This window comes from Orbicella faveolata, unplaced genomic scaffold, assembly GCF_042242905.1.
Source record: "Orbicella faveolata isolate gen_17 unplaced genomic scaffold, um_ofav_v1 contig_24, whole genome shotgun sequence".
Classification (NCBI taxonomy): Eukaryota; Metazoa; Cnidaria; class Anthozoa; order Scleractinia; family Merulinidae; genus Orbicella; species Orbicella faveolata.
In genome coordinates, this window is record NW_028301552.1 from 15,894,604 (window position 1) to 15,909,347 (window position 14,744).

At 38.6% G+C, this 14,744-nt stretch overlaps 2 protein-coding genes across 2 annotated transcripts; one reads left to right on the forward strand and one right to left on the reverse strand.

Annotated features, from left to right (window-relative positions):
* Positions 1-6,723: 6,723 nt before the first annotated feature.
* On the forward strand, positions 6,724-8,693 carry LOC110046762 (putative skeletal organic matrix protein 5). The gene is given in 3 exon segments (XM_020752469.2): positions 6,724-6,906; positions 7,970-8,443; positions 8,446-8,693. Coding segments are annotated over 3 exon segments (714 nt in total). The 3' UTR covers positions 8,503-8,693.
* Positions 8,694-12,441: 3,748 nt separating this feature from the next.
* Positions 12,442-14,449, reverse strand: LOC110046709 (histamine H2 receptor-like). Its single transcript, XM_020752397.2, has one exon. The coding sequence runs from the start codon at positions 14,058-14,060 to the stop codon at positions 13,053-13,055; it is 1,008 nt and encodes a 335-aa protein (XP_020608056.2). The 5' UTR covers positions 14,061-14,449; the 3' UTR covers positions 12,442-13,052.
* Positions 14,450-14,744: the final 295 nt, after the last annotated feature.

A 14,744-nucleotide genomic window follows, 5' to 3' on the forward strand; every position in this document is an offset into this window, starting at 1 on the left:
TTTCCAAGGCGAAATGTCCACTGATGGTAATTTTGACGAATTAACTGGTCAAGAGTTTGGTGGAGAAAATCGAGAAGCTTGACTCAGAGAGCCAAACGCCGCCATGATGTCTTTTTAGGCGTTAAACTCCATAACAGCTAACCTGTCGGGTGAGATTAATGACTTAAAGCAAGGACTTCAATTTACACTGGTAAGGATTCCTTGAGTAATAAAGCGGACAGAGCTCGGGTTGCCAAGCTGGATGACCTTGAGAACCGGTTAAGAAAAGCAACATTGTTATATGGATCATTTTTGAAGACACCGAGAAAGATTCTTCCAGTAAAGCGATCATCAGCAACCTTTTGAGTCCTCACATGTAGTTGGACGGTGACCTGTAAATAATGCGCGTTAATTGAACAAGAAAGAAAAAGCAATCATGAACCGGTAAAGATAAGCACCCAGCGCACATTTCAAATGCAAGTGGCTTCCCTTGTTGATGTTTTTTAACAGATGGGATATCCTTTCAAAGAATCTAGTTAAGATTTACTGGTTTTAGCGGAGTTCCGGCAACCCGCTAAACAATAACACTTGTAAACTGAATTGTAAACAAATAGTTTTGTATCGATTTTCGCCGATAACCTCATGTCTAAAAATAATAAAGCGTATTTGCTAACAAGCTTACTACCAAGGAAAGTTTTGAAGTTTTCTTTTTATTAGTGGGCACAGCCGCTTCGTACACTGCTAAAATTTCTTCTTCTGTTGCGGCTGGAAACCAAGATAGAATCTACTTTTTGACCTTCGCAAGTGGTGATTTGCATATTGTTTACAACGTATGGAGATTTCCTCGTTTCGTTTGTTTAATTTATTCGGTTTGGTGAAATACTTATGGTGAATTTCTTTAAATGTTATTGGCAAAAGACTTGTAAAACTACGGACGATCAAATGACTGCAAAACCGTCGGATAATATTCAAATATTCGAATTACAAATTAATATTCAAATTACACTTTACCTGCTCAACACCCCACGTCTTTGAATAGATGGACTTTAGCTTCTAAATGCATTTCTTGGATTTACCTTGGAAAACATTTCTTCAATTCGGCCATCCTTCGTTGAGGCAGGATTTGCTATTTGATACTCGGATGTAAAGATATGCGTATTGTGTTCATATAGATTACTTCGTTTTGTTCAATTTATTCTATTCGGTTTTGTGAAACGCTTATTGATGAATTTCTTTAAAGGTTATTGTGTCGAGTAAATGATAAGTATTTTATGGGAGTTCCGCTTTTAAGCTTGGCTAAACCCATGTATCAAATAAGCTAAATACGAAAGACATTGATGACCGAGTAGTAAATACCGTGTGATTGTCAAAAAAAAAGAAAAATGTTTTGCTACCTGTGAGTTTCGAAACACTCTTAACTCCCGCATTACTCCCACTGCATCACATTTACAATTCTGATGAAAGGTGATGGAAAGTTTTGTCAAAATAGGTATTTATTATTCAACTGCAACGAATACCGTCCAAATAACAGAAAAAATATACAGCGATATTGTACAGTTATTTGTACAGTAGAAAATCTGTTTGCCGGACAGGACGGCGTGCGCACGCAAAACTGTCACACTCTCCCCCTTTCCTTAAAAAATTTGTTGACTACAGCAGTTGGATAATAAATCTCTTATTAGATGTTTTGGTGTGTAGTATCGCTTTATATTTTCACTCGTTGTTTGTATTTTGACGAGCCCGTGGGGCGAGTCAAAATACGGCACAACTCGTAAAAATATACAGCGATACTACACACCAAAACATCTAATAAGATACATGTACTGAAAGGCTGGGTGATTGACACTGCTGGTTCTGGTGACTTCCGACTACGTACAAAATCATACAGTCGTGCCGAGGTTTAAGTGATTTGATGACTTGTTCTGATCCAAGAAATAAGTCGTTGTTAAACTTGTTAAAGATTTAAGCCTGGATTAAAACTTTTAGACGGGAAAAGGCCAGGAGAATTGAGGAGAATTCTATACAATTTATGGGGGCAGTGTAAATAAATACGGACACAGTGGCGAATTGATATGAACAAACAGTTCATGAAAAGAACAAAATACATTTCACATGGGATGCGAGGTCTGCAATCACTAATATCGTCTTGGAAAGGAAAGGAAAAAAAGAGATCATTACAACACGGGGTATTTTCTATTTGATAAACCAACCAAGTACTAATCCCACCGAAAAGGGCTTTTATGATCCGACAAGACGCGGTGCTGTCCTTGTGGTATAGTGATTCCACGCTGAGCACAGTATCATATTCTCTCAAAAGATAGCAAAGAAAGAGAAAACAAGTCCACACCTGGAGAAACCAGAACCTAGGATCGTAAATACCTAACTGAAAATCAGTTAAGGTTCTCGTCAAAGATATTTTACACAACCTTATATCGATTGAACGGACAATGGATGGGTTACGCCAAAGCTAAAACTCACTTCAGTGGCATCAAAATTACCACTCTCTACAGACTATTCATTTTCCAAGTTGAGCAGCTCATTGCCACTTTCAGGTTGCCCTTAAAAACCAAGTTTCGGTGTCAAAGAACGCGTAAACACCATTGAAATAAGAAAAGGTCTATTCTTCGTGGGGGGTCCAACTGACGAAATGTCATAATCGTTAAAATTATCTCTTATTGACGAATTTCAAGTGGAGGATCAGATATTTTTCAGCTGGTCAAATGCCGCTATCTCTGAAATTTGGTTGTTGTTGTTCTCTTTTTTTTTAACAAAACTGTACAAACCTTTCGCCATACTGTTGCACTAATATCAGCAGAAATATAAACATACTGGATCAAAAAGTGTCGACCACGGTTAAGTGGAAAATCATGACATATGCGGAGTACAAATGTTTAAAAAATAAGTCAGAGATCAGTTAGAATACCAAGTTTAAATTGATTTTAATCAGATTAAAGAATATGACGGTACGAGGAAACTCATTTGTTTATAGGAAAATGGTATTTCGTAAGTAAACTATGGTTAGACCTTCCAAGAGCGTTTACTCGGGCTTCGTATCGCAATATCAACTCGTGCTCTACAAGTACTGAGCACAATAAAAACAAATAAAAGAATCAGGATATTTAAAACAAAAGTTAAGCTTAGATATTTACTATTCAAGCTGCTCACACGGATAATTTTCTCTAACCCGAGCTAAAGACATAATTTTTTTCAATTCTAGTACTCTTTATTTAATTACCTCATTCTTCTGATTATTCAGACCTCACGCTCCATGCAACTCCGATGTTAACTTGGCTGGGGTGGATGGTGCGCAGATTAAAACCCTTAAAGCCTATTACAGACAGAAACAATTATACGACTTTTCCAACCTCACTTGAGATTAGACCTGCCTGGATTTTTTTTTTAACACTTTAAAGGGCCGCAAATTTCCAAAGCTAATTGGTGTTTTTTAAATCGTACTTGTCAAGATATAAATTATAACAAAGCTAGGTAAAAATAGTTTCTTCTGAGAATTATTCCTATGTGTTGCACCATACCCTATTTCAAACCAAAATGACCAAAATCTAAATATTGTTTTCAGGCAAAAACAGCAAATAACTCATACTTTTTGAGGCAGCGCTCATCTTTATTACTTGTAAAAGGAATATCCCCTCTCGTTTGTTTTTTGTTTTGTTTTTTTGACATCTTTCTGTTTTTTCCTTTATAAAAAAAATAATTTCCCGCAGAGTACTCTGTGAGCTTACGTTGAATGAAATAACGTAGTAACCAGCATGAACTGAAATTTGCCGAACTGGGTCATGTGAGATCTAGTTACGTTTGAAACGATTTCTTTGAAACTACAGTGTACGATGCTCAGAAATCCTGCTTTTGCTAACAGGAATCTTAGGTTTTGATTTGATTTCTGGAAGCTGTTCAGATACGATAGACAAGATGTTGCCTCGTTAAACAGAGGATATTACATGGCTGCAAGGAGATACGAAATATCTCGTCCAGTGGTGCAAAACGAGAACAGAAATGTCGTGTCTCCAAGTGGCCGTGTAATGTTCCATTTATCATGCAACTAGCAATGAAATACCAAAACATTTCACTTTCGATGCGAAAAGCGCGATTTATAATGTACAACTATAGCAGCGGTGATGAGATAACATGTTATTTTCGCATGTGAAGATGCATGTTCACCTGGTATTTCACTGGTGTCTATAGAATATCATGCTTTACTGCATAATTGCTTGTCAACTTGTTTTCTATTGCAGGACTGGGATGAAGTGATGACAGCAAGATAAAATGAAGAAAAATGGAGAATAACTTCGACTTAAAACTAACGGTGAAAAGTTTTGAAAAATAGAAAAGTATTTAAATACTGATTTATTTGAAGTTCATTAAAGCTTTAAGGATACTACATAGATTGTTGACCTTCTGCAGTCTATTGAATACGTTCTGTAGAAGCCCCTTAACCCTTTGCCCAACCTTAAGAAGAAATCCACTTTTTAATTTAGTCACATTCAATAAATACGGTATGTTGCAACCGTAAACATCAAGGCATTCACGCCGTTTCACAGCACACGGCACGTTAATACCACTTGAGTAGATATGATATTTGATTTCAGTTTGCCTCCTAGAGTTATCTAATAGTCATCTACATCGTATTGCTTGGCACAACACTGTGGCCTATTGAAGCTAGTATTAATAAAGGTAGTAGTTTAATTGTGTCTTCAAATATTTCAACAACCCGCTATTTCATCCCTTCAAGTTTGTCCCGTTTCAAATTTTCAGAATTTTAGCCATTCTCCAATATTCACTTTACCAAAACAACCTTTCCATTATGCCTCAATGTTTTTCAATGGTCGGGGCTGGATTTTGTCTTTACTAATTGTTCACTAACTCTGTACGTGAGCTTTTTGGAAGTCCCTAGAGTAAGTCAAACAATTAATAAGCGTTACATCATCTCCTATAATACCAACAGGAAGTCTCCCTGTATACATTCTATATTTTTGTTCTTGAAAACCGTTTTTAATTTATCTGTACTCATGCTGACATTTATTGAAAACTACATTGTCAGAGGGCCTTGAAGAAAAAGCACCGATTCTTGATTCTTTTCCACTCATGAAATATGGCCTATAGCACAGTTTGGAACGACAAAAGCCTCTTGAAATTTGCTTTGATCTTGTTTAGCCATCTTAGTTACTACAGGCCGACAAACGCAAACGACCATACTATATGGTATATTATTATCTTACCGGTTAACCTTAACTATTCTTCTGTTTCATAACAAACGTCCCGTCGGTTGACTTCTTGGGTGGAAAATGTTTACCTATTAAACCCGCGTATTTTCAATAGCCTGTAAACAATATTTCACAGTTTAGATCTACCTCCTTGGTGACTTGGTTATTGGTGATAATTAAACACTAAAAACTGACCTCCGTATCTACTGTTATCTTCATGGCTAGACTATTCAGCAATATTATCTCAAAAGTTCCGTAATTATTTGACTATATAGGCGCTAAATAATCACTTAATCACTAATTAACTTTTAACATTTTAATTTTACCCAATCTATCTGTTAGCTAACTGGAAGACTAAAAACACTAACTTGGAGGTATTGGGAACTTTAATTAGCTCACTAGTGGGTGCCCTTAAGACTTTCCCCCGCACTGTCTACTAATAACTGACTCTGTGGTTAGTGCTCAAGATTGTTAAGCAGCGATCGATTGAGGGGTTTGTAAACCGCGGACTCGTCAAATGCGAACTTATCAGTCCTCGTTGAAAGCCGTATCAGCTTCCCGGTTCGATCTCTCCACAATGGTAGCGTTGAAATTCGAATTCGTTGGAGTCATTTTTCTGGTGTATTTCACCATTTACGTCAATGCTGGTAAAAAGGAATGAGTTTGGAAGACTGTCCTTGAAAAGTTGAACAAACTTAAATGCCCAAAACAAGGTACACTCAGAAATGTTTTCTATCTTGTCAATGTATCAAACGGTTTTAAATCTGTCGTTTTCCGTCATTCTTAATCTTTAAATAGTGAACAGTGATTAACTTACGTGTGCTTTTTATGATCTCAGTATAAAATAACTAAAAAGATTTATTGTGCACCTTCTATTTGGGTAGTGTCGGACACCTGAGAACACCATGGCCCAAGTTCATGCAAAGAGATCTATGACAAAGATCAGTAAGTTGTAATAAAATTATGCAAAAACTACGATCTGAAGCTCGCTGGCAACTGTTTGCAGCATTTTTTCAGCACCTCTTCTTTGATAGACCAGTATTACAGTTGTTGTAGTTGCAGTTGACGCTACAAAAATGAAATCAAACAAATTAGCCAAACATCGGTGCGCAAGGTATAATACCGGTTAAAACAACCTTTAATTATATTGGAGAGGGTCTATCTGTATAAATACGGAGAATCTGGCCCTCTATCGCAGACGGATTCCCAACCGTATGTTCACGATAGAGGGCCAGACGGTCAACATCAAGAATTTGCGAACGGGACTTTGGGCGTGATGCTCAACGAGTTTGCCTATGAATTCTAAAGGTCTCTGAGGAGTCTCTTGGCCGAGACGAAACGCCGCGTCAGACTAGCATAAAATTAACGGTGTTTTTAGGAAGTTATATTGGTACTATGGTAAGCTTTTGCGTAACAAAAATGACCACAACTTGTTAACCAATGATTGGCAATTTGGTTGGCATCGTTGTTAAAGTATCAACTGAAATAGAGACGTAGCATTGATTCATCAAAGAAGAATTGAGATATGTTAAAAACCGTTGTGAGCCACCAAAACCAGTTTCTATTTGATTCATCTAGCTTTGATATAAAGCTACGAACATGGTGTATTCATATAGACTTTCCTGTCTACTGCTACATGGATGATGATGACCTTGGCCAATGTGGTGGTGGTGGATGGACCATGGTCTTGAAAATTGACGGCTCAAAGGTACACCTTAAGCGCTTACGTTGTAAACAGATAGTCCAAACATAGCCCAAATTTTGCAGTTTCAACTGAAGAAGTTAACTAAAGGTCATATCAAGATTTGAAGTGCAGTCATCAAAGTCGAGGATGAATATTGCGAAGACGTTAATACCTTCCGTCTATATTTTCTGCGAGGATAAAGCCAGTTACACTCAAATCTGCGCACATATATTCAGTTGAAATTTACCCATACGAAAAACAGTGCTAATAATAAAGGTGAAATATAAGAACGTTCTCTAGCTAAAAATATATTAAAAGCAAGCTTTCGGCTGTTTTGAACACAGTATTTAATGGGCGAACTGGTTTAAAAGCCCTGAAAATTCAAAAATACAGTTAAAGCAGTAAAAATAAATAAAAGAAATCCGAGGTATATAAATCTGAAGAGCGGATTGTCAAAACAAGATGAAATATTGAACCAATCCAATTTTGTACAAAAGCGTAGTAACTGATGATCCCAAAAAAGGCTATTTTTGCCACGTAGCTGCAATTTAAATAAAAACATATATAAATATCTTAATTGACCACTCCCCCAACGCAGCTTTTCAGGGCGAACAGAAGAAAACAATGAGACAAATAATCTAAATGAAGATAACATGGTTAAAAAATCCCAAGTGGCAAGAGGTCAACCTGTCAGCTATAGACAAGCGTGGGCTAGGACTCAAGACTACCGAGATAACACCAGCTAGTATTCAGAACAGGACTTGAACTCACGGTCTCCGGATTTCAAGTCCGGCGCTCTAACCACCCGTCCATGCTGCCTGAATTTGCTAGATTAATGATCTCTTCTTTTTATCGGTAAAATGAATATTTCGCCTTCATTCTTTAATATTTAATTTAGGTCAAAATTAAAGACAGTAGAATATAATCGACATCATTGGCGTGACCTAAAATTGGATAAAACGTTCCACGAAACATCAGTTCACTTCCCCGATCAATTTCGTGCTTCAGTTTTTATATTTTAGTGGTTGCAATAGTAGAGGAAAATGGATGATGTGACAACTTGTACTAAAGTGTTCGTATTTTGCAGAAAACTTTTCACTACGACTCACCTTACTGGACTGACAAGAACACGTACGGCTTAAAATCACCGGAAGGGGAGACAGGCTTAGACCACGAAGAGACCAAGCTACCAACCTACTGGAACACACCCTTTACCAAAATCTGCCTGGGCATGACGATCCCTGGAGAGGATACCAGGTTCCTTGCTCTAAACATGAAGGCTAGTTCGCTGGATGCCCTGATTGTAGATGGTAAATGCCGCCCCACCACAGTAGGTCGTCACCAATGGAAGACATTGATTGGTTACCACGCCTCCCTGCAGCCCAACTGCAACAGAGAAGGTTTTAATGTTATGAGTGATAATCCCCCCTTTTCTAAAGCAAGAATTGGCGATGTGTGTAATCAAGAAAATGATTGCGTTACTGGCGACTCCAGGATCGGGTTTGGTACAGGCGGCCACCAGAGGGACTTCGACTCCTGAGGAAACGAGGCTACGCACTCCCCCAGACAACGCCGGGAGACAAACACATCCAAGCCATGGGATACATCTTGGTTCAGTGAAGAGAACTGAACTGTATAAGGTTAAAGGGAAAAAGCTAAGACCACATGTAGGAATGAAGAATAAATTGTTTCAGATATGGTTTGTAACATGTATAAGCTTATAACATGTTCTTTTAGAGAGAATTAAAAAGGGGGTTTATCTTGTCGCTGTTCAAAAAAACAATAATAAAGTGGGTTGATGAATCGATAAATACGACTCATTTGGTGTGTTATCGTGAACAATCTCACTCTTATATTGTGTTACTGACGCCACTTTTAAAGATTGTGGATCATAAACATAATGGTTGGGGCCTTTTCTTACCACCGAAATTCTAAATAGAGTAAGCATTATCTTAGCAGAAATATGACGACTTTAAACTAAACTAACAACTATATCTCAGAGAATTTTCTTCGGTAAAATTACCCTTGTTTCAGGCCAGGGTTTCATCAGTATTGCGCTATGTTCTTCCGTAATCCTGAGTAGACCTCATTAGCGGTTTTGACGGCGCAAATTCTCAAGTCGGTGACGGGCACTCCGATTCTCCAGTACAGCAAAAAATGAGAAGCCAAGCAGTAGTTTTATGTTCGATGTTCCAGTCCTAGAAATGTCTCTCCAATATATAAAAGGGTAATCTAAAGAAGGTAGGGAAAGGCAGACAAAGGTCTGATTCGAAGAGTGTTGTTTCATCCCTAGTAACGACCAGACTAAACCACTGAAAACATCCCCAATACAGTTACAAAAACATTTTGGCATCAAAATGCCCTATTTTGCCCCTCTCAAATCGGCACGGTTTTCAGAGTATAGAGTACCATAAATCTTTTACACTGTTTGGAAGAAAGCACTCCATTTTTTAGTGTATTATACTGGATATCCTCACTCGTGAGATATTGCTTTTGTCACTCGAACATAAAATTCATATCTTCTCGTCACCGTGTAATATCCTCTACGTTTTATTGATAACTGATATGTGGGACAGATTGCGTAGTTTACTTTCGTCATCTAAATGGAGTCCGCGGTTGAAAGACCTAGTTTCTTAACTTCAAAACTGGATTCTTGAAAGTTTATAGCCTAGTTAAGTTTACAGCTTAGCTAAGCTTGACTAGACGAACCTTATAACATAGGTTACTATTCCTTAATATAAAACGAGTAGCTCTCCTTTGTATGTTCTCTACAAGTAATAAATTGCTGATAATTGACTGAGGGGACCATAACTGAGAGCAAAAACAAAAATGAGAGCGCACTAATGAGCAGTAAAGACGCAAAAGCGCTGTACTACCAACAATGCTTGCGCAGTTTCTTTTGAGAAAACCAAGCATCCTATTAGCTTTAGCTACAATCATAACTATGTGATCCTTCCAAGAGGTGTCATTTGCAATCACAATAACTAAATCTTTTTCAGATATGACAACCTCCACATTAATACCATTTAAACTATAGCTACGAGGTGGACTAAGGCGTTTCCTAGAAATGCGCAGGTTACTGCACTTAGTAGGCTGAAAAAACAACTCATTTCGCAACGACAAATTTGAAAGCGCATCTAAATCCTGCTGCAGTTGCAAGTAATCAGAATGATGATTAGTAACCTTGTAAAATTTTGAGTCATCTGCAAACGTAGCCAGCGTCGCACTGGTAACTACATTAGGCGTGTCATTAAAAAATAATAAGAACAGTATCGGTCCCAATTGTGACCCTTGCGGGACACCTGATCCTGCATCGGTCCATCTAGAGAACGTTCCATTTACCACCACTCTCTGACTCCTCCCAGGTAGATACGAGTGAAACCAAGATAGTAAAGGGTCTTTAATTCCAAAGGTTGATAGCTTGGAAACCAGCTTAGCGGGACATACAGAGTCAAAAGCCTTGGCAAAGTCGAGATAATATCAGTTTCAATCCCACGATCCAGCGCGCCACCAATATCATAAAAAGCTTCTAAGAGCTGCGTGGCACAACACCTTCCTTTTTGAAAACCGTGTTGGAATGGATACAGTAACTCCTTCACGTGTGGGACGAGACGCGAAGCCACGCAACGTTCTTGGACTAAATAGTTTTCATTAGCGACACAAGCACGAGTGCAAACACAAGCGCAAGCACAAGCACAAGCACAACAATTCTTATTTCACAGTGAAAACGGCCTTGACGCAGGCATAAGCACAAGCGCAAAAGCAAGCTCAAAGATCAAAATTTGTCCTTTTTCTTGTGCTTGCGCTTATGCTTGCGATTGCGCTACAGCAAGTGAAAACGAAATACCGCTCAGGCGTAACACAAGCACAAGGGTACTTGCCACACGAGTTTATGTTTGGCCAGTGAAAACACTGGTTCCACATTACCTCGCACCTAAACAGTTCGTGCTTGTGCTTGTGTTTGCATCGAATTTCGTTATCACTTGGGTCATCCCTATTGCTGGCCCAATGAAAACCTGGCTTATCTCATTTTCAAAGGGAACGCGTCAAGAGTTTTAACTGTAAAACCTGGTTTTCACTAGCGACGCAAGACAAGCACAAGCAATGTTGGAGGATTTTGTCTAAAGCATTGAGGTTAGTTCTATCTATCGCCTACTTCATCCTAGTGCATATGTGTTCATCCTAGTAAGCTGCCCGGGGAGGGAGTACTCCTTATATAGGCTATATAGGTATGTGCCGGCCTAAAGGGTATGGTTTCCAGCCGTCATGGTCATAAATAAGGTACCTATTTTGGCCATTTTTGTCATAGTTTTGCACGCTAGTCGTAAATTAGGAATGAATTTTACTGAAGAAGCTACATTTTCATCACTATCGATAAGACCATAGCGACGTTGAGCCGAGTTCAACTTCGCAGGCAAGCTGGCGGTTGTCGGAGTTGTCGGCGGTGAAAATAGGGACCTTAAGCAAACCAAGGCGGCAACGGCAACGAGAACGTCACCAAACAAAAAGTTTAATGAGCAGAACAATAGCTGTGCACGTGCGTCATAAATCTTTGTACATTTCTTTGTCGTCCTCTGCAAAACAACAACCTGAAATGACTAAGTTCTGTGTATTTTGAAGAACGTGAACGAGAGTGGCTAATTTTTTGTATTGTCATTTGGAATTGAACGCTGCCGTTACGTATTTAGATTGAGCAAGTTCTGAGACAAGTAGGCCCACTAAACAGATCTAGACAGAAATTCGAAGATAAGATATAAATTCACTTTTTACGAGACGTCGTCCTTAGCGTCGCCGTCTTCGTTGCTTAAGCTCCTTAATATTTTATGTGAACGTCATCTGCGGGCGCAACGTACTGCAGTAAGACGATTCCATCCATATTTACAGGTGAAATGGTTGAAAATTGCGCCCATTCGATTTGCATTTTAGGCAAAATTGAGTACGTCGGTGATCCATCGCAGATGCGCCGGGAACCGGCACTCGGACAGATCCCCGAACGTTGTCAGTTGCACCCGACGACTACGTCGCAGGTAGGTCGGCGGGATATGAGAACCAGGCTTTAGTGAGTTCTGAGCCATGACACGTGAAACGTTCTCTTCCAATCCGAAAACTTATTTGAGTTGGGAGTTAGAACGATCCCTTTGAAAAGGTTCATGTTCGCAAAAGGTGTGCATATTTATTTCTTTCGAAGCAAAAGATAATTTTTCGACAAACATGAAAGGCAGAAAAAAAGAAACCTATCACGAGAGATTGACATCAGGGGTTGGGGAACCCTAACTGGGATTTATCCATTTTCATCGATCAATCAGATTGGCTATAAAAATAGTGGACCAGACTTGAAAGATTTGAAAACATGATACAGACAAAACCGATCAAGCATTTCATTTCCCTGTATTTTTACATTTAAAGCCGGCCAATAAATTATTAAAATTTCAATAAACTGTCGTTCCCCTTAAAATACGAGGAATACAAAATAAATTACTGTATATGTCATAATATATATAAGCGTAGTGCATTATAACATTCAAATTAAGCAAGAAAGTTAATTACAACACAGCTAGATAGACTTCCTGAAGAGTTTTATTGGAACTGCTGAGAACATTATATTTCACAGAATTTCTTTCTTTTTTTTTTTTCAATAGTTCATTTCCGAATTCTTTTTATTCATTCGCCTAGATTTCGTCTGTTTGTCTTCTTGTTCGTTCGTTCCTTCATTAGTGCGTTTGATTCTTGATTGTTTGTTCTCTCTAATTGTTTGTTTCTCATGGATCAATAAACTAATGTTTTTTTACTCATTTGAAACCACGCATAGCAGTAAGCACAACTTTCCACTTCTAATAATTTTCAGACTCTCTATGCAGTCGACATGTTCATTTATCTCTCACTAACTGCTCTCTCCACTCAGGTGTCAGACGCGGTTTTCAATTGAGTGAAAACACAATTACTTACCGATTAGACGACTCAGCCAATCTCACACCGTAGTAAAACCAAAACCAATTAAAAACCGCTCTATATGTCAATTTTTTTAAACGGTTGACCAATATTCTGTACATAAGACATGCTTGATCCTAAAGGTAAAACTAACGGAATTAACTTGGAACAAAACTCACAAGTTAAAGCTTGTTGTAAATCCTTTACCACTAGAGTTCTCAAACAATCCATTTATCACGTATTCAGGAGATTGTGTACGCTTCTATGTTGTTAATTTGGTTCGTTTCTCTGCGACAAGCTTTACACCCAAGAAAATTAAAGATCCTATATAATGCTTCTCTATACTCCTTGTTTAGACATCCATACAGCGCCCAGTTTATGGCAGAGCTACCGAAAGTTAACCATTTTACAACACTACCAAAATAAAATCGATTCGGTAGATTCTCGTTGAAAGCACCGTCCAGGGCATGGAAGACAAGAAACGGAAAGTAGGTAAAGGTGAAAACCCCGACAAGAGTACCTAGGGTTTTTGCTGACTTTCTCTCCACGGATAAATAGTTATTTCTTCTCTCGATCCAACGACAAGTTGCGACAATTCGTTTGGCTTGTTGCCGCGATATGTGAAAAATCTTGGCGTACGTCAGCAGACAAATAACAAATGGTACCAGAATGTTCAAGACCAGCAGAAGAACAGACCTTGTCAATGGAGCCGATAGCTCAGCACACTCTAGTGGGTTTGGCTGTGTCCAAATGAAATAACTTCCAAGCCCGCTTAAAAAAGCAAACGACCAAAGGAACACGATAGATGCAAGAACTCCAGCTGAAATGTCGCTACAATAACGCAAAGGGCGCGAAATGGCTAGAAACCGATCGATGCTGATGGCGCACAAGTGGCAAATTGAAGCACTCCCAAGGGCCACAAATACCGAGTTCCAAATGTTGCATGCCGTTTCTCCAAGAGGCCAGTGTGGATAATACGACAAACGGACAACTTCAAAAGGTAATACAAACAAAGCCAGTAAAATGTCCGAGGTGGCGAGGCTCAAGAAAAGTGCGTTCGTACGCGTCCTCAAGTTGCGATTCAAATAAAACGCCGTGTAAACGGCAACATCGCCGACGAACGTCAAAGGAATGAGAAGACATAGTACACAATTCCCTGCGGTCACAAAAGTGACAAAGTGTAAAGATTCGTTCAACGCCAATGGTACAGAATTTTCTTTCGAGGGCGGACTCGCGTTTAAATGATTCATACGTGAAATTGCTTTGATTTTAACTTCTCCACCAGTTTCTTCAAATCCACGGCCGTCCTTTTAGTTATTTAATCCACTTTTCGCGGTCTTTCAATATGTTTCGAGAGACTACGTCGTTGACAAGAAATCTAGCCACTATTAAAACAGAAATAGACTGAGGAATATTTCTCATAAACGCTTGTTCTGACAGTATTTATTCCTATTGACAGTGAAAACAATACAAAAAAACAATTATTTGATGCACAAGTAAACAACTTCTGTTTCAGTCCATTGGAGTTTAAGCCTACGGCAGCATTAATAGACATTAAAAATCGCTCCAGTAGGAAACCCATTCGTTGCCATAGAACAACTTCGTCACTTGCTTGATTTTGCCTGTGAAGATAATTAATAACTTCAATCACAAGACATTTTTCGAGCAGCTGAAATAATTAACGAACAACCAATAAGCTTGAAATTGACTTGGCTCCTTTCAAATCCTTTCTTGGTCAATCTAAGATATTCTTTTGCGAATACAACATTCTGCTCTGAAATGAATAAATAAGAAATCATTCCATCAATATCACATGCCGAGAGTGTTATTAACACTCTTGAAGTGACAAAAAAATCTTATCGAAGGTGCTTTGCTCAATTTTTGATTATTTACACATTTTACCATCTGGAAAATTGATTTGCATGGATTTGCAT

Excerpts from the sequence above, each read along its gene's own strand:
- LOC110046709 (XM_020752397.2), bottom strand. The coding sequence starts at position 14,060 with ATGAATCATTTAAACGCGAGTCCGCCCTCGAAAGAAAATTCTGTACCA.